Genomic DNA, 21485 nt, shown 5'->3' with positions numbered 1-21485 from the left:
CTAATAAATTCATATTCCTGATCAGATTATTAGATCTTCCTGTGGTAAGTTTATGTTAAGTGACTGGTCCAACATCAATGGTAAAACTTCACATAGCACCTACTGTACCGTTTTCCTTGCCATCTTTTAACTTGCCATTAGACAGAACATATTAGACAGTTTGTTTTTCTGGAGTCTTCTGTCTTGGTTTCTAGCCCCCTTCTCCCTGATTTTACCACAATCTCTGAAAATTCAGGAGGGTGGGAAACGCAGTTAAATTTTTCTAAGTTGTAAGTAAATGCTAGAAAATAACCTTTTTTTTTTCCCTTTTGAAGATTTAGTATCCCTTACAGATCTTGTGGTTTTGTTTACCCAACTTATCTATTACTCACCAAATTGTCCAAAGATGACATCAGCTGCACATCTAGGTAATTCTGTTTCTATTTTAAATAGAGTAATAGAAATATCTAAAAATACTTAATATTCTGTTGTCTAGATGTTTGAGTGAATGAGCTGACCTAGTTTGGTAAAGAGGTTTTCTAAGATACAATATTATTCATAACAAATTGCATTGGTCCTAGAGTAAACTAAGAAATCTAATTTTATTCATTGATGTTTTAAGATGCTCCTACTTTATTTCCTTTTGTAGAATCAATTTTGCTGAGAATTTTAATGTTGTTCTTAAGAAACGCTATTAAAGGAAGTTTGATTGATAGATATATTGTTCTTTGCTGTTTTCTATCCTTTATACTTTCCTGATGTTTTGATCAGCCTGCTTTTTTGAGCTCACACTTAAAACTTCAGATCTTCTCTTATTAAAGAATAAAGCATAAACTTCATGTTTTTCAGTAAAATGACTTTTAATCCTTAGCTGTTGACTGGCTTATTGAAAAGTGCTTTAAAATATTAACATTTAAAAGGTAACACTTTTTCCTTTGAATATCAGTGAAGGTTTACAAAGCAAAATACTTTAATAATAAAATACTCTCATAACCCATAGATTCATAATGTTCTAAGCCCGGAAGTTAATGTAGAAATGCTGGCAAAATTCTGAGAGGAATTCGAATTAGTCAAAGGGAAAAAAAAAATTTGGTCATATATGTTAATGCTAACTGTGTCTACCAATTAGTATGTTTTATGTATGCAATTAAACCAGTTTATTAGTCTTAACAGTGGCTTTCAAACTTTTTTCTGCCTTTACAGCATTTCCATGTTAGAAACATGTAGCTTAGGTCCCCCTACTAAATGCTCCTACAACATACTGTGTTTCCTTTAAGTTAAAAATGTTCCTTCTTAAAATTACTTGTCAGTGTCTTGGTTTATCATCTAGTAGACTGTTGTCTTTTTTTTCTTTCTTTTTTTTTTCTTTTTTTGTCTTAAGTTACATCTGTCTACAGTGCCTAGCACAGTGTCTGGCATATAAGTAGGCACTGGAAAGTAGATAAAAAATGAATGAATGAGTGAATGGCTGCATGCTCATCAATAATATCTTTCATTGCAAATAGGGTCTGGAACTGGTTGAAAAAGATCACTTTTCATTTTCTTTTTGTCAGGTGTTGGCTTGAAGTCTTAGTGTGTTCATGGAGTAAAGAATATTATAACATAAATTAAGACCTTTGGTGTTACTTTTAATATTCTGTTTTAAAACCTTATGCCATTAACTTTTGATTTCTTACTTTCTTGTAAAATAGTATTTTGTATGTATATTAGGTCAAATAACCTGAGAATATGTTGATTTGTGAAACAAAAAATATACTCACTTTAGTTTCGATTCACTGTTATATTGATATATATGTCTGTTTTCTGAACTTATTTTAAAGGAAAATTTTTACAATGCTCATTCATTTCATTGGTTTTGTAGTAATATATATAAGTAGTAGCATATTAGTATTTGAGAAGATTTCTCCTCTTTTCTGCATTTTTGGCGATTATTTTGTTTTTCTCTAATTTTCTATTAGGCTGAACACTCGAATATGTACTGTAAGAAAAAAAGAAAAGTGAATACTGAGAGGAGAAAAGTTGTAAATTTGTTTCAAACCACATCCTTACTGTTAAGCAGTGATTTACTGTCAAATAGCAAATGATCTTCTGTTGTTTCTCAGCATTCAGATTTGTCATTCAATTCTTTAAAATTAACTTGAGGACATGTTAAGCTAACCGATCTCCCCTTAGGTTTCAGGGTATGATTTGGCAATACATCATCTTTTGGGCATTGAGTTGGGTAATTTTTTTTTTTTTAACTATTTAACTTTGATGTTCATCTTTTTGAAAAAGCAATGGCTAACTCATAAATAAGCTATATATTATACATATTGATTACATTATATACATAAGTTCTTAATGTTTGATGTTGATCTTTTTGGAAAAGCAATGGCCAACTCATAAATAAGCTATATGTATTATATATTATATATATTAATATATATAAGTTCTTAATGTTTAAAGTTCTAATTTCTAAAAGAACTATTATTTATCAGATAATTACTCCCCTGCAAGTATGGTGACTGAAGTTCTTCAGATGCTCTGTGATCAGAAAGAGTGTGCCGTCGAATGCTTATATAACAGCACTGTGATTGAGGCACTTCTTCAGCCTGTTCACAATTTAATGAAAGGAACTAAGGTTGGTATTTACTAAAAGGAGTCTCTTAAGTGGGTATTAGGGAATTTTCAGTGGGACTTTATTTCTAAATGTCATGTATTTGAAATATTTATTACATTATCTTTCCATATAGGAATGTATTTTATGCTGACAGATATTTACTATTAAATTATAGTTTATATAGTCAGTTGATTTATTTATTATTGACATTGGAGGGGGAGAATACATATAACATCTTAATTTTTTTCTAGTCAGGCCTTGATCTGATTATAAAGATTGAGAGAAGTTATTAAGCTATTTGTCTTATAAATTTAATAAATCTTGTGAATGTTTTGTTTAAATGATAATTTTATAGTCTCTAGATTATTTTTCTGAAGAGTCAGCTCTGTTTTATATGAAGAACTAGTATTTTAGATAAATAACTTCTACATATGTTCAGAACTGGTATGTTTATCTCTCTTTACATTTTGTATGGACTATTTCTTTACATTATATAATTTAATCCTTACAACTGAGGCTGAAAGAAGTGAATTGCTCAAGGTTAGACATTTAACAGGTGGCAGAATTGGTATCCCTACTAGTACTGCTACATGTCCACTTCTATGACTTAAGTGTCAGAGGGAATGACTTAAATCTTAATAGGCTAACGGTTTTGCCTTTTCAGGTCTGTATTTTGTAGTGTTTTTACTGTTTTCATCTCCTGCGCCCACCCCTCAATGGGCTGGGCAACTGCTTACCCCTCTATGTATTCATTATTCATTGCTCATTCAGAAAACATTAAACACTTACATGAGTGTGATACAAAGTATGGGATTCTCGGAAATTAAGGGGATAGAATTTTGATTTTATGGTCAGCCTTAGGAAGATAAGTAGAAAAGAACCAGTAGAATTCCTACTACAGTTTGATATAATAGAATGCCATAATAGTAATAGTAATATGAAATATAACCCATATACCAGAGCTGAGAAATGTGCTCTTGGATTTTGTTCAGACCTGTTCTTTGTCTTTGCTTTCATATATCCTTAACTTTCTTCTTTTGGCTTCCTTTACCTATAAATATGCTTGCATCTTTCTTGTAGTTGGGATGAGAAAAGCTCTTGATCATCAGTGCACATCTTTAGCTACCCCCTAATATCTGATCTTTTTAATGATAAGCTTTTCATTATGGAGGACTGCCATTGTTGTCCTGGCTCTCTCTTCTGTCATGTTTCCAAACACACTATTATGATCTTACCTCCACTGTATCACTGATGCTGCTTTGATTGCTGTTGCTCATAACTTCCTAAACCTATAACTAACTAGTAACCACTTTTCAGACTATTATTTACCTAAATATTAACACAGCAGACAACTTCTAAATTTGTTTACCTGGCTTTTTAAAATTCCTATATATTTCTCCCACCACCACCTCCCTTTCTAACGATTCTTTTTGTGTCACCTCTGACATCTAGGTCTCTGCAGTCTTCAGTGAGTCAGGATCTGATTCACTTTCTTTTCTCTCAGTATACTTTTCCTAGGTGATTTCCTCCAATTCTGATGATTAGATATCTGCATAGTTAACCTTTTTTTTTTTTTTCTTTTAAAAGGTTTATTTTTCAAAGAGAGAGAGAGAACAAGTGAGCACGCATGCATCTGAGCAGGGGAGGGGCAGAGAGAGAGAGAGAGAAAATTTCAGTCAGGCTCTGTGTGACAATACGGAGGCCAACATGAGGCTTGATCTCATGAACCTTGAGATCATGACCTGAGCTGAAATCAGGAGTCAGAAGCTTAAACCACCAAGCCACCCAGGTGTTCTTGGTGTTCTTGTTAGCTTCTAAATTTAGATCTCTTCAGCTCCAGATTTGCCTCTAGGTGCCTGCCGAACACCTTTTTGAGTGATTCCATGAGAAAATCAGACTTCACATTTTCAAAAAATTAGTTTTTGGCTTGTCAGGGTTTTTTTTTTTTTTTTTTTTTCTTTTTGGCTCCTGCTTTTGGCTTTTGTTTTTGGCTCCTGCTCAGTTTTTTCAAGCTTACTTGCATTTTCCTGTGTGGTGAGTAGAACTGCCATATATCTAGACTCCTTCCTCATTTTCTTCAGTCCATTTGTAATTAAGCTCTATAGACTTGTTTTCCTACATATCTCTAAAATCCATGTATGTCTTTTAACCCCTGCTGTTACTGATTTTGTTTAAGCTCCGATAATTCCTTGCTTGGAATACTGAAATAATTTTCTTTTTTTTTTCCCAGTTTTTCACCATTCTGGCCTGTCATCCATATTGCCACTAGGGCTGTCATGGTATTTTCCTGCTTATTGCCTGCTAGATCAATTTCAGACTTTTAAACTAGACATTTATCGAGTTTTGTGTTGTGTCCCTGTTTTTTCCCATGTATTTCAGTTATAACAGATTGTTAGCATTTTTTGAACCAGGTTTTAATATTTCCCTATGTTTACATACTTTTCCCTCACCCTGGAAAGTAGTGGTCTCAGTGAAAAATTCCTTTTTTCAGACCATAGTTTTTTTTTTTTTCTCCTAAAACTTCTAGTTCTCCCTGGAAAAGTTGTTTCTTCCTGTAATAATCTCATGTTATATACTTCTGTACTTACGCTGGATGAATCTTGAGTGTAAGAAACAGCCCTTTGGCAATAGTAGGCATTCTATATTTAACCCTAAAACATTCAGCATCACTCACTGAGCCACTACTGTATCACTGGCTTGTGCTAGGTATTTGAAATACAGAGGAGATTAAGACCTATACCTTTCTTTGAAGGAAGACACTCTAATAGGAAAAACAGACTATTAAAATACTGAATGAGGAGCAGAAGGGTTTAAAAAGGTGTATGTTTGGGGGCTACCTGGCTGGTGCAGTCAGTAGAGTTCAGGGTTGTAAATTTGAGCCCAATGTTGGGTAGAGAGATTACTTAAAAAAATCTTTTTTTTTTCTGTAAAAGAAGGCATATATATGAGAGAAGGAAAGTATTCCAGGCAGAGAAGTTGTTTTAAGAAAGATAATGTGAAAGTAATAGTATAATAATGCCTAATATAATTAGGAAGTATTCAGGTGAATATACCTGACTCCTTAGTTAAGCTTACTCACTGAATTTATTAGAATGTGTTGGTTGCAATGTTTAGATACTCAGATTTCTTAGAGAGAATATGTGTATTGGTAGTTGTGCAGGTACAGACAAATAGGTCGGTCCCAGAAAGAACAGGAACTTTCTTAGACTTAGGCTACTAGATGGGCTCCAGCATTAATATGACTCTAGTTTTTAGGATTAGCCTTGTAGTAATTTGCCATATACTTGCAAGATATTTTTAGTATTTCCACTTAAAATAAAAGTGAAGAAATATAATTGGTTCAGGCCATGTTTTCCTCATTAGATGACATCATTCACTATTGGCGAGCCCATGAATTGCTTTTCCTTACTTCGACCTATAATTCCAACCAATTGCATGAAGGGATGATGTTCCTTAGAAATGATGGCGGTTCTTTAAAAACCATATATAATAAAATTAGGTGGGATATTCAGGATCCCAGTGAGTGGGAAGTAAAGAGCAAAGTGGAAATAGAGGGGCTACTGCATTTGTCCAATAGAATTATATGTAAACCTGTAATGGGAACAGCAGGTCCCTCTACTATGTTCATAAACAATAACTGGTTTGGGCAAAAAGTCTGTATATTTGTCTTGTCAACTGTGCTCGTAAGTGAATATAATCTAATAACATATTTAATTCAAATATAATTTACAACCAAACAGTCATTAGCTCTCCTTTTGTTGTGGTAATATCACTTTGTTATTCTACCACCTTTGGATTTTAGTCTGTGATACATTAGCATGTCATAAAATTTATGATTTGTTATCTTTTTAACATACAGACTCCTCCAAATTGCTCTGAAACTGCTTTAATTCTCATAGCTGATATCTTGGCAAGAATAGCGTCTGTAGAAGAAGGACTTACCTTACTTCTTTATGGAGAAAATATGAACTCTTCTGAAGAAAAAAGGTAAATGTGTATGTTTTAAATTTGTGGGATTTTTGGCAGTCTCTCACTCTAATTCAAAGTTTCCAGAAGGTTATACAATGTGTTAATAATGAAAATCAATATAACTATACAAGATAGTTACATTCCTGATCAGCCACTAACAACATATTAGATGATCTTCAGATTGAAGTAGTAGCCAGTATTGTGCACTGTACAATCAGAGTAGGCCTTGATGTCAATAACTTCAAAATAAGAATAGGAGGATTCATTCGAGAAAGGATATTTTGTTCCTTGTACTCTTTCCGACTTCTAAGACCACCCGTGATTGATTCCAGTCAGACCACACAAGGATGCACAAAAGAAAAGCTAACTACTTTCCCATCTTCCTTTTCTACCCTCTCTTTGTTCCATCTCTGGCTTAACCAGTGGGACTTTTGTTATGCTTTTAGACTTTCCTGCACTTATAATAATGTATAAAACATATATTCATAACTGTAGAATTTTTGTTTCTCTTTATAAAAGTGCCATATATATTATTCCAGTTTTCCTATGTGTAACCATGAGCATTTTCCTAGATGAGTACAGAATGAAACACTCTTTTTATTAATAGCTCCATAGCACTTAAAAAATAAGTTTATTTGGAGAGAAAGAGAAACAGACAGACAGAATGAGAGAGAGAATCCTAAGCAGACTCTATGTGCCAGCACAGAGACTGACATGTGGCTTGATCACATGAATCATGAGATCATGACCTGAGCTGAAATAAAGACCTGGAAGTTCAGCTGACTGAGACACCCAGGTGACCCTGGTTGAACTTCTTTTTAATTTGACTTTTAGGCAGCTCTTCTGTTTTCAGTCCCATTTCTGTCTCTAATTCCAGAGATGTGTGGTATCAATTTGAGTTTTTTGAGAGGTTCTATGAAATAAATTGTGTTCTGTTTTCTGTATTGTGGCTGATCATCTGTTTTTCCAGGTCTTGAATTACTCTTTGTTTTTTGCACATTCTAGATTGTAAAACATTGTTACTCTCACATCCTTTCTTTGCTTCTTGACAGCTATAAAAGCCTTCTGAAAATTCTGTTTATTTTTGCATTTTAGTATTTTAAGAGGGTGCAGGTGTGGGTGTAGCTGTTCAAACTGCCATACTCAACTGGACGTATTTTTCTATATAGATAAAATTTTTTGTAAAATGAGAAAGACTAACCTTTTGTCATGAGTTCTGTTTCTTTTTATTGTCCATCACTTCCCTATTTCAGTTTTTTTGTTTTTTGTTTTGCTATATAGACATTTAATTATGTGGTCAGTTTTTTCCTAATCATTAGGATTTCTACATTTTTTTAAAAGTAAGTTTTCCTTACATTGAAGTTAAACAGGTAAGACATAAAATGTCAATTTCTTCTGAGCTCTCATTGTGTAGTGGTTGTTCCTGATAATATTTATATTGGCCAAAGACTGGAATCATCTCAAATGGTAAGTAACAAGAGGCAGGTTGATTAAATTATGTTTGCATAGAGGAACACTTAGCTCTGCGGTAGGAACATGGAATTTTTTTATGTATTGTTGTGGATTTGTCTTCAGGATATGTTCAGTGAATAGACAAAACAAAAGGATGTTTATAGAATGCTACCTTTTGTATTAATAGAAGGGAATATGAATAAACAAAATAATATTTGTTGATATTTTTCAAAAGGAGTGATGAAAGGATAATTTGAAAAGTAATAGTTTCCAAGGAAGGGAGAATAATAATATGTGGATATAGAGGTAGAAATGTAAGACATTATACCTTGGTTGTATCTAGATTTGACTAGATTTGACTTTGTAGTCCTGTACCTGATTTATGCTAAATGTAAAAGTTAAATCAAAAAGAAAAATTCAAATTTTAAATAAATTCAAACAAATGGAAATAAGTGAATTTAACTGCCAATCAAGTTAGTTGCCTACCCATGCAAAGAATTACTTCAGAGTGACTTGATTTGAACATTTCTAGTGGGATATATAATAAGGCTAAAAAAATTGCAAGAATATTAATCTGCATTCAATATATTTTGAAACTATGATGCACATATTCTAAATAAAGCAAATAAATAATTAGCATCATAAGGAAGTAGAATTTCAACAAAAATATGAAAGTAAAGAAGTTAAACTTGAAATTTAAATTCATTTGGAAATACATATTAACTTATTTTTCTTAAATTATACTTTAAAAATTTTTAAATATTTATTTTTGAGAGAGAGACAGAGCATGAGCAGGTGAGGGGTAGAGAGAGAGGGAGACACAGAGTCAGAAGTAGGGTTCAGTCTCTGAGCTGTCAGCCCAGAATCTGTTGTGGGGCTTGAACCCAAGAACTGTGAGATGATGACCTGAGCTGAAGTTGGATGCTCAACTGACTGAACCACCCAGGCACCCCTTAAGGTATACTTTTATTAACAGTGAGGACCTGGAAGTAATGATGACTCCTTGCCTCTTAGCTGACTGTGGTCTTTAAATATCTAAGTTTTGTTTTTGTTTTTGTTTTTTGTTTTTTACCCTACCAAAGGAGGTAGGGATCCTTGAAGGTGGTTGTTTCTGGGTTGGGTCAGGAAATGTGCAAGGTGATCGATCCTTGGATATCTTACCATTCTAGAAAGTAAGGACATTTTCTATGATTAAAGACATCATGTCAAAAGTACTTCAAGCTACCAGAAGGAGCTTCCTACTGATTTAAAATGGATAATTTAAGAATTAAGAAATGACTTCAATGGTTAACCTACATAGAGCATACAAAAATGGTTTCATAAACATACTAAAAGAAAGCCTCATCAATTACCCATTGAAGTTGTGATGGTACCAACTCATTTTGCAAATTGATTAAAAAAATTCAAACATTTTTTTCTATTTTCTGTGTATACTGTATTTTAATATAACTATTAAGTTACTGATGGTAAAATTCTTCATAGAAAGCTTTCAGTTAATAAATGCATGATAATTAGAAATCACCATTTGGTAACTCTTAATGAAATAGTTGACTTAGGAAATTATCCTGAATTGATGCTAAAACCATTAGGTGAATGGCTTGATTGATGCTAAAACCATTAGAGGAGGACTTCCCACTGAAGAGCTCAGGCTCCTACCATCTCACCAGTTGATTTTTAGCACCACCAAAATTAGGACAACCAGATATGTGTCTCATGATGCAATCGGAGGTACACAGTAGCAACCATCAATGAAGTTATTTTTGCTGAGAAGAAAAGAACTTAAACTTTAAGCCTCTAGATATAATTGTCAACTCATAGGAATTATGGGGAAGTAGAGGAACATGTTAAATGGCAATTGTCCAAATAAAGTATGGATAGGAAAAATAACTTCATTTCTCTAAATCATTGGCATAGATTACATAAAAAAAGAGGGAAGGAGGGAGACTAAGTGATCACAGTAACCTCGTGCACGCCATGAAACTTGTTTGAATTTTGATTTATACAAATCTATTAGAAGGACAACCGTAAGACAATCAGGAAAATCTTGATATGGGTGGACTATCAGATGTATTAAACAATTATATTTCGGTGGGGTATTGGCATGTAACAGAAACCTTTATCAGTTAAAGATGTCACTAGGTAAAATGATGTCTGGGATTTAATGCACATAATACTCCAGTAGAGGTGGGCAGAGGTCGGGATATATAAAACAAGACTAGCAAAATGTTGGTAACTGACGTATGGAGGGGTACATGGAGAGTCAGCGCCCTATCCTATCCATGGCTTCCTGTGTTTGTTTTTAAAGCCAGAAAAGCTAGAAGTGTGCTGCTCTGGAGCCACATATCCTGGGTTTGAGGCCTGGCTTCCCCTCTGACTAGCCATGTGGTATTGTTCAAGTAATTCAATTCCTGTAAGCCTTAACTGTATTTCCTTATCTGTTTAAAAAATGAAGAATATATCTATTTTATAGGGTTATTGTAAGGATTAAATGAGTTAGTGCATTTAAAATATTTAGAGCAGTGCCTGGCATATTAAACATTTACTGTGTTTTTCTTATCTGTTATTACTGTTAACGTGTCCGAGATTCTGATAGAGGAGCTACATCCTATTAATGGCATGGGAACTCAGGATTATGATTTCAGTATAATCAAGTGACGTTCCATATGGCCCTGGACCCATGGTGTCTACAACCTGTTGAGTGTATAGTTTTGCTTGTTTCTATGTTTATGCACTCCTCTAGTCTCCTGAAACTGCTCTAATTATTAGACACCTATGTGTACGTGGGTGGGAACAGGAATATTGACATGTCTGAGAAAAGCTAGAGGACTAAAGGGGAACCAAGCAAATGCAAAGTATGGTTAGACTTTTTGGTAGTACATGATGAGGTGATGATTTATAACCTTGGAATCACTTTAAGGTCTCATCTTTTAGTTCTACAGGTGCTCATATAATTGCCCAGTTTTCGAAAAAACTTCTTGATGAAGATATTTCTATTTTTTCTGGTTCGGAAATGTTGCCTGTGGTTAAAGGAGCTTTTATTTCTGTGTGTCGTCAAATATATGGTACCTGTGAAGGCTTACAGGTGTTAAGTCCGTACAGTTTGCATGAGTCTATAGCAAAGGCATGGAAGAAGGTAAGAATTTTCAAGCTTTTTTTCCCCCTCTGAAAATATTTATTTCAAATATAGTTGCTATTGTAGTATCATAATGCAGTTAAAATCTTTTACTGGGGCAAATATGAGTTATGGCTTTTGTAGCATCAGAGTACTTTAGAGAACAGACTGCTTTTTAATTTGGTACAGAATGAACGTACCTCATCTCCCACTAGGACAAAGTTCTAGGACCTAACTACACTTCAGAGTCTTTTCTTGTAGGAGAGGCTTTAGATAAGTTATCTTTGCATAAACTGACATCCTTTAGAAGCTGTTTCTGAGCAATTTGTATAGACAGCTGGGGTTTTGTTATGGACACTGGAGATTATAATGTTGCAATAGTCAAATGTAGTGTGTATCAGTGGACTAGTAAGCCTTTTTTTCCTCACATATATATGCTTCATTTGTAAAATTTTTACATGACATTTAATTAAAACCAAATAACTTAAAACTTGAAGGTGATTTAATTTTAGTTACATTAAGGATCAATTATAAAAATGTATCATGAGACCTTATGAGTAATCAATAAATAACATAAATCAATCTGTTGTATTTTAGACAAGTTTGCAATCAGAAAGAACTCCTACTCCAGTCAAGTGTTCAGAATCTGTTTCTTCAATAAGCCAGGAATCCCAAAACATGTAAGCACAATCAAATAAACTTACCTGTTTTTCTACATTCGCTGAAATTATTGAAAACTGAGAATGTAATTGAATATTGTGGCAAAAATATATCTGAAAATAATATTATACTATGTGTTAATTAACTGGAATGTAAATAAAAACTAAAACAAATAAACCAAAACATACTTTATAGGAAGGTGACTGTATACATATAGGATTGAGAAAAATTATATGTAGGGGGAACTTTTAGAGATACTTGTACCTTACTTGTACCTTAAATCTAACAATTTATACTTGCTTCATCCTGTCTTTAAATTTTGGGTTAAGAAATTGGATCTGTTATAATGTTTCCAGAAAACATGGAGAATTATCAAATACTAAATTTGGAAAGACGACTAGGGAGTTCCCTAGGAATAATGTAATTTCAAATGCCAATGGAGTCTATCTATATTTAAATTATGATTTTCTAAAATGTGTAGGAATACATTTTAATTAGATTTTGGCATTGGGAAATAATTTAATTCAGTATTTATACCATTTTTTAATTTACAAATATCAATAGGACATTGTTGTCAAATTAATGAGGGGAAAATTTTTTTAATTAGCATCTGATGACTAATATACTTGAATTCTCTTCTTAGTTGTTGGCATGCTTGAAACAGATAATGGAACTTTAAGGGATATTCTTAAGAAAATGTAAAAATCAGCATTATTTTTAGGTAGGCATAGTTTTAACTAAAGAAGTCTAACAAAAAGCCTTTTTTAATTTTCTTAACAATGTAATGGTTCAACAAATAGCTAATTCTCTAAAAATTGGCTATAATTTTTATCTGACAGTTGTCATAAACTTGTCATTTTTTGTGTGTGGAGAGTAGAACATTTCTACAGTTTTTGAGGTAGTTTTTTAGATGTTTTCTCTGATTTGTCATTTCCCTTTGATTCATTCAGCCGTGTGCTGGACCTAGTGCTTCGACTTCTGAGGATACCTATACTTTAAGAGCTTATTGTGTAGTATAGAATACAAATAAATGCAATATGGCAATATAATGCGCTAAATTTGTATGATGGGGTCATGCAGGGTCTATTGAGAGGCAACTTGTGAGGGAAATCTTTCCGGAAGAAGTTGTTAAACTAAGTTAAAGTTAAGAATAGATACTAACTCGACTAGAAAGGGGGAAAATGTTGTTTCAGATGGAAGAAATAGTATGGTCAAATTGTCTAGAAAAGGGAGTGTGATTAATAGTTAATACATTTTACTCTCAATAATATTTTTAGATTCTGAAGGTAGAGTGTGAAGGAGCTAATACATTATATGCCACTCTTCCTTCCTGAGTTGTCAACCAAGTAATAGAGTTAAGAAGTTGAACAAATCAAAACTGAATATATACAGGCTCCCTAAGAGCTCAAAAATTAGATTTACCCTTCTGTCACAATGAGAGGAAGCCATAGGCCTCCCTGTAAGGCAGAGCTTAACAAAGATCAGACTTAAGTACACAGTACATCAGAGCAGAATGTGTGCTTCCTACAGGTAGCTGGATCACAAAGTAGACTGGGAGGGAGGCATTGCTTAGCCAGGCCTGCTTGGGACATTGTCCAAATCTCCCGAGTCCCTTCTTACATGGAGAGTAAGTGATTAGGTGGTAAGAGGCAAGCAGTGTTAAAATGGAGAATGTGCTCCATGTAGAAACTTGATTCTGGAGGAAAAGGAGGTTCCCTCAATATATAATACTATTTTCTTAGAAATAAGATTTAATAGGATATTTGATAATAGGGAGTCAGAACTGTTCATTTCATTTTTGTTCATCAAAATTAAATTACCTCATAGAATTGAATGTATTTTATTCTTTTGTGTTAATTGAAAAGTTGGTTTGAGATAGGCATTATTTGTTCCTTCATAATTTGCTAAAACTGGAGTGTAAAACCAGTCAAGTAGACTGTTCTTTTTTTTTTTTTTTAATGTTTATTTATTTTTGAGAGAAAGAGAGAGAGATGTAGAGCAAGGGAGGGGCCGAAGAGGAAGACCCAGAGTCTGAAGCAGGCTCCAAGCTGTTAGCACAGAGCCAGACATGGGGCTCGAACCCACAGACCATGAGATCATGACCTGAGGTGAAGTCAGACACTTAACCGACTGAGCCACCCAGGTACCCCTTAAATAGACTGTTCTAATGTTAGTACATAGCAGATTCCTAATAATCTTTCTTTTATTTTTAAAATTCTTGTATAATTAACATACAGTGAGTGTTCCGCTTCATGTGTATAGTATAGTGATTCAACAATTCCATATTATTACTCAGTGCTCAGAGCAAGTGTACTCCCATTAAACACCTCACCTATTTAGCCTGTCCCCATACGTTTCTACCCTCAGGTAGCCATTTGTTCTCTATACTTAAGAGTCTTTTCTGGTTCGTCTCTTTTTTGTCTGTGTTCATTTGTTTTATTTCTTAAATTCCACATATGGGTGAAATTATATGGTATTTGTCTTTATCCAGCTGACATACTTAACATCATACTTTGTAGATCCCTCCATGTTGTTTCCAATGGCAAAATTTCCTTGTCTTTTATGGCTGAGTACTATCCCGTTGTATGTAGGTATACATCTTACTCATCTATTCATACGTATGCCACCTTTCTTTATGCATCTATTGAGGGCACTTTTCTTCCATGTTTGGCTATTGTAAGTAATGATGCAGTTAACATAGGGGTGCGTATCTTTTCAAATTGGTGTTTCTGTATTCTTTGGTAAATACCCAGTAGTGGAATCATATGGAAGATCACATGGTATATGTATTCTTTTTTTTTCCCTCCACATCTTCACCAATACTTGTTTTTTGTGGTTTTTAGTTTAGCCATTCTCAGAAGTGTGACATGATATCTCACTGTGGTTTTGATGTACATTTCCCTGGTGAGTGATGTTGAACATCTTTTCATGTGTCTGTTGGCCACCTGTATGTCTTTGATGAAATGTCTGTTCATGTCTTCTGCCTGTCTTTTAATTGGAATATTTGTTTTTATGATGCGTATAAATTCTTTATATATTTTGAATACTAAACCTTTATCAGAATATCATTTGAAAATATCTTCTCCCATTCTTTATTCTTTTCTTGAATTACTGAATAAATGATGAAACTTCTGCTCCTAGATACTAGTTTCTAAATAATGACACCAACAGTAGGATTGATATGATAAAGATAAAATTAATAGTAAGTTGGTAAAATTCTTATTTTTGAGCCTCTGACAGACTAAGTTAGATATTTTGAGTTTATATTTTCTGACAGTATTTTGGAAATCCCCCCTCCATTTTTCTATTTACTAATGCTTACAATACTGCAGAGAAGATTAGAAACATTTATATAGTCATCATAGGAGATTGATGTCTTTTAAATTTAGCCTGGAATTGTAATCCCAACTGAAATTTCTGCCATGCTATTTTAGTTGAAAATAGGGACTGCAGAGACTGCAAATTGTGTGGGATCATTGTTATTGTGACTATAGAGAAGAATATAATCAGAGGGAAAACAAAGTACCCTATCAGCCCCAACAAATCATCAAGGAGCTGTTAGAAAACTTGAGGGTGAAGTAAGGGGGGTGTTTTGATCTGTAAAACTCAGCCCATGATCACAAAGAAATAAACACCTGAAACTCAATTTCCGTGAAAATGTCTAACCTTCTATAATCTATAACTATTGAAAAAATCAAGTTCTTATAAGCTAACAAAACTGTGTATACTTTACCATTGCCCTTATCCTAATGCCAATAAACACGTTCAATGGCTTGGATTTTTCCATTTGAAACCATACCTTCTTTATAAGTGAACGAAAATGAAATCTTATCTTGGCAGAAAAGATAAAATTTTATCAGTTTTCTATAACTTTTCAAAATTATGGGATGTACCCTCTAGGTTTTTTGCCTGTGTTGTTTTATTTGAGGGATGGGAGTCAAGGTAGACTTTATTTATATTTTTCTTAATTTTTAAATGTTTTATTTATTTATTTATTTTTGAGAGACAGAGAGAGAGCACGTGAGCAGGGGAGGGTCAGAGAGAGAGAGGGAGACACAGAATCTGAAGGCGGCTCCAGGCTCTGAGCTAGCTGTCAACACAGAGCCCGATGCGGGACTTGAACCCACGAACAGTGAGATCATGACCTGAGCCGAAGCCGGACGCGTAACTGACTGAGCCACCCAGGCGCCCCAAGGTAGACTTTAAAATGCAGTTTCTTTTGTGGTGCTGGGTGGCTCAGTCGGTTAAGCGTCCAACTTTGGCTCAGGTCATGAACTTGTAGTTCACGAGTTTGAGGCCTGTGTTGGGTTCTGTTCTGACAGCTCAGAGCCTAGAGCCTGCTTCAGATTCTGTGTCCCCCTCTCTCTCTGCCCATACCCTGCTTGCACTCTGTCTCTCTCTTTCAAAAATAAACAATGGTTGGGGCGCCTGGGTGGTACAGTCAGTCAAGCATCGGACTTTGGCTCAGTCATGATCTTGAGGTCTGTGAGTTCGAGCCCTGTGTTGGGCTCCGTGCTGACAGCTAAGAGCCTGGAGCCTGCTTCAGACAGATTCTGTGTCTCCCTCTCTCTGCTCTTCCCCCGTTTGCACTCTCTCTCTATGTCTCAAAAATAAACAAACATTAAAAAAAACATTAAAAATTTTATAATTTCTTTAATGACTAATAGTTATTCAGGTTTTATTTTGTGCTTGAGAGACTTTTGATATTTTCTTTAAGATATTACTTTTTCTTATCTAAACATATACATTTTTTAACTTGTTTGAAATGTTTTTGTATGGTTAAAAAATTCTTTAGCTGTAATTATTTATTTTTTGAGTGTTACTATGTTTTTGGCTGTTTTTCCCCCCTTGACTACCTTATTGCATTAGTTTATGCAATGACCAGGGTTTGGGTTTTACTGATACTCTTTGCATTTTCTCTCCTTCCTTCACTTTTGTGGTACAGGAAAGTAAATGAAAAGGGGAATGAGAATGGATGTTGAAAGGAGCAATGCACATCAGCTATACTAATTTTAATTCATTTTGATATGTAGTACTTTCATATTAAGCTATTTTAAATATTTTAAGAACTTTCTATTTTGATTTACTCTTTAATCCATGAAATATTTGCAATACAGTTGTTTCCATACAGTTATTTTTACTGGTATATTTTTAACTATTCTAATTAATTAATATTTTTAGAGAGCCTGGATTGCATATGTATCCTTTTATGTTGTTTGATATTTTGTGATATAGTACAGGATCAATTAAAACCCAAATCTGCCTTTACTTGAAAAACCTTACTTTGTGTTCTTTATTGGCAACACCTAAATTTTCATTTTAGTCAGTTATTAAATTTATAGACATTTACCATTTTTTGCCATTTGTTGAAACTTATAGCCCATTCTTTCTCATAGGCTCACCTTTCCCCCCACAGTAGGTTTCCAAATAGTTTTCCTTTAATTGTTCTTTACGGGTTTGAGAGTAGTAACTAGTCTTCTCTTTATGTCTGAAATTGACCATATCCCTCCAACTTATGCAACCTACTCCTATCTAAACTATGCCTCTTAAGGGGTAGTTTATACTTTATCTGGGTATGAAAGTTTTGATAGACAATTATTTCTCATCAGTATTTGAAGCTCTTACTCCATTATCTTTTGGAATAAGTAGTAACTGAAAAATCTGTTAGTATAATCACCTTTCTCTTATAGATCATATCCTTTCTCTTATCTTTTAATTTGGTTGTGGGTTTTTTTGTTTGTTTTATTTTGTTTTTGTTTGTTTTTGGTTTTTTTTGGATGTTTGCCATTTGTGTGACTTAAGTTTATCCTGCATGGTACTTTGAATATTCTTTCAATCTATAGACTGGACTGGTGTTTTTCTTCAAATCTACAAAATTCTTAGTATCTTTTCAAATATCCCTTTGATTCTCTTTTACTGCTTTTATTAGATATATTTTGAGACCTTTCAGTCTTTATTGTTTGCATCTGTTTTCTTAAACATTTCCTACCTATCTACAATCCAATTCAATAATTCTTTGTGACTGTTTAAGTGGCTGTGCTTCTTATTTCCAAATTTTTCAGTGGTTCTTCTTTTTTAAAAAATGTACTTGTTTTTATTTCCCTTTTGTTTTTTGCTTCAGTTGTAAAAGAAAAATTATTTTTGAGTATCATAAATTTATTTTAGTCATTTCTGAAAATTATTTCAGCTAGAATGGATTCATTTGATAAGTGTCAATTCTGCTAGCTCTTGGCTTTAGATACTTTTTTTTTTTAATTCTCAAGTTAGTTAACATTCAGTGTACTCTCTTTTTCAGGAGTCGAACACAGTGATTCATTTCTTATATATAACATTCATCTCGAAAAGTGCACTCCTTAATGTCCATCACCCATTTAACCATTAATGTCCATCACCGATTTAACCACCCCCAACCCCCCACATCAACCCTAGGTCTGTTCTCTGTATTTAAGAATCTCTTATAGTTTGCCATATTTTTTCTTCCCTTCCCGTATGTTTTTATTTTATTTTTTCTTCCCTTCTCTATGTGCCTTGGTTAAGTTTTTCAACTTCCACATGTGAGTGAAATCATATGATATCTGTCTTTCTCTGATCGACTTATTTTGCTTAGCATAATACTCTCAATTATGAATGGATAAAGAAGATGTGGTATGTATGTATGTGTGTACACACACACACACACACACACACACACACACACACACACAGTGGAATACTATTCAGCAATGAAAAAGAATGAAATCTTGCCATTTGGAACAATGTGGATAGAACTGAAGGGTATTATGATGAGCTTTAGATACCTTTTAAAGTTTGATTGGGACTTAATATTGAGTCTTTTTGTTTGTTTCCTTCCTTATTTTCTTCTTCCTCCTCCTTTTCCCTTATTGTTTCTCCCTACTTATATTTCTAAGTTCATTTCTCCCTGTCAAGCAGTTTTATGGTTTTTCTCTTTTACTGTAATGTTTTAAATAAACTTTTTATTGGTATTTTGAGGCTCCTGTCAGTGGTGATGTGGATATTGTAGCTACTGCTAAGAACTAGAATATAAATTGACCATATGCTCATTTCTAATAATGAGGCTTTATCTGTATCTTCCTGCTATCCTAGGCTTTGGGCTTGTCAAAAGCCCCACTTTTAGATCTTGTTATACATACATAACTATTTTGTTACATATAATATTTTTAAGTATATAAGTTATATTTTAGTTAAATATATATTATTATGTTAGTCTCACCCAGTTGTAGGTCTTAAGCAGTAAGTCTCGCACTGGTCTTGTGTCTGATATGTGATTCCTCTAGTCCTTTATATCTTACTGACACTAAATTTAGTTTCCATTGCCTGCACTTACCTTAAAACTAGAGCCTCACTTCTTTGTGTTTCTGTTCTGTCCATGGTAGAATTTGTTATTTAAACATGGTTGAATCTTTGGCCACTGCTCTGTGATTGGTGCAGAGGGATATGTGTCAAAACATGGACTAATTGTTCTTTTTTTGATCAGAAAAGTCCCAGATTTCAAGTTTCTTTTTATAATCATTTTCAAAACAGACTTCTGAAACTTCATTGGGGGGTGAATGGCACACTTCTCCAGATTCACTGTTTCACTATACATGTCAGCAATTACTTTTTGGTCTATTTTTATATCCAAAGTTTCTCTCTAGACAACTAGGAATATCCCTTAAGGAGTACATTTTCTCCTTCTTGTACTTCTGAATATAATGCTCATGTCCTCTCCTATGTTTACATATTTCTAGCTCTGGCTCCCCTGTTTAACTGTGTCTTCTGAATGTTTCAAACGTTTTCTGGGGAAAATGTTACTGGCCCTACTTTCAGAAGTGTTATGAGACAAAACTGTTATTCTCCAAAAGTAAAATGAAAAACATTAAAATAAAGATACTATGCCTGATATGCTTTGGAAGACAGATACTCTGTAATGAAAAGGAAATAATAGGGGCAGCAGGGTGGCTCAGTTGTCAAGTTTCCAATTATTGGTGTCAGCTCAGGTCATGATCTCATAGTTTCCTGGTTCTAAGCCCCATATTGGGCTCTGCGCTGGCAGGACAGAGCCTGCTTGGTGTTCTGTCTCTCCCTTTCTCTCTGTTCCTCTGCTACTCACTGTCTCTGTCTCTAAATAAATAAATGAATAAAAACTTGAAAAACATAAAAAGAAGTATTACAATAATGGAGAATTGTAGCTTGGGGACTTCAGGCCCAGCAGAATTAAGAGAAGAAAATGAATTTGTTTTCAATGTTTATTTTTTATTTTTGTTTTTTTTTAATGTAACACAATTTATTTTTTTAACATATGCAGTTATTTTCCATCATTTACAATACAGTAGTTACAATGACACTCCAAACAGAAAAGCAAAGTAAATAATCAAAACACCAACTTCTATTTCATGTAATTAGACTTACACAGAAATTAGAGGGTTAAGTAACAACTAGTTACCTAATTTCACAGCTATCTGAAGTGGCAATCATTATATAGCAGCTTATCTATGATACATTCAAGATAAATGATACAATTTATTACTTGCCCATAGCTAAAACACAGCCTGCTTAATACCTTTCCTTAAACTCCACCTCTATACTACAGTATAGTTGAGGTCCATGCAAAAAAGTAGCTACCTTTTATATAGGAAATGGATGATTAAGTCTTTGGTGCTGTAAAAGCAACATCATTTAAGCATAATCACCCCCACCACCAAAAAAAGAAGAGGGGGAAAAAAAAGTAAAGAAAATAATAAGGGAAAAACCCAAGACACACTCCCTAGGGGAAAAAAAACCCCAGCATGTAATTTCTGTCCTTGACGGAATGTATTAAATAAGCAAACACCCCAACAAGCAAAACAAGTACTACAATGTAAAAATATTAAAAAAAAGAAAACCCTCTCACATACATAAATGAAAGATTGCACACAAAGAACTCACATCTTTTCAAGCTTCAATAGTAAATATTCTGCTACTATGTATTAAATACTGCATGGTTTGCCCAAGCTAAGATGAAACCACATCATAAATCAATAAGCATTTTGCATTTTCTTTCATTATCTACTCAAAGTCATTTAAAGCACAGATGAGAGAATCTGGGTGTAAAGAAATGCTGACACATTCAGTTAATATTTAATTAAAGTGAAAGAAAATTATTAGGCAGAAAATATAAGAATAAAACTCACTTTCAAGGAAACCATACTTTTTAAATCTATTTTCTTAAAATATTGAATATTTAGCTATCAATATGTCCTCTATAAGTTTATCAGCAATATTAAGCTGAAATATTTTCTTCTCAGTTTTGAGTATAATAAAGAAATGCATGCCTGTTTTTTACCTGTTTCAGTATGGCTTGGGAAGAGAATTTGTTAGATGATTTACTAAATTTTGCTGCCACTCCCAAAGGACTACTATTTCTTCAAAGAACAGGTGCCATCAATGAATGTGTGACATTTATGTTCAACCGATATGCAAAAAACTTACAGGTAGGAATTACCATCTGCCACAGGCAAAAAGAATTTTTGTTTCTGTAAAAGCTATTAAGAACATCATTCCGTCTTCTCTGAGTGAAGAGGTTATTAAACCTCAATTAAAAAGCCATATAGCATTGTAATATTTAACTTGATATTATTTCAGGAAAGCATTAGAATTGATGTTGGTATCTATGGATATGTTTATGGGATGGGAAACAACCAGATGGAATTGAAAAATATTGTTAACCATCCAGAT

The 21485-nt window shown here is 33.7% G+C and overlaps 1 protein-coding gene across 1 annotated transcript in view; it reads left to right on the top strand.

Moving 5' to 3' along the window:
* Positions 1–21485, top strand: part of TBC1D32 (TBC1 domain family member 32) — a 199834-nt gene that overhangs the window by 54763 nt on the left and 123586 nt on the right. Inside the window, exons 14-19 of the mRNA XM_029945049.1 lie at positions 315–407; positions 2457–2599; positions 6438–6565; positions 10931–11132; positions 11709–11791; positions 21103–21241. Of these exons, the coding sequence (XP_029800909.1) occupies positions 315–407; positions 2457–2599; positions 6438–6565; positions 10931–11132; positions 11709–11791; positions 21103–21241 (788 nt within the window). The remainder of the gene's footprint in view (positions 1–314; positions 408–2456; positions 2600–6437; positions 6566–10930; positions 11133–11708; positions 11792–21102; positions 21242–21485) is intronic.

This window comes from Suricata suricatta, chromosome 7 (genome assembly GCF_006229205.1).
Source record: "Suricata suricatta isolate VVHF042 chromosome 7, meerkat_22Aug2017_6uvM2_HiC, whole genome shotgun sequence".
In the NCBI taxonomy this organism is placed as follows: Eukaryota; Metazoa; Chordata; class Mammalia; order Carnivora; family Herpestidae; genus Suricata; species Suricata suricatta.
This window is presented reverse-complemented; position numbering and strand designations above follow the sequence as displayed.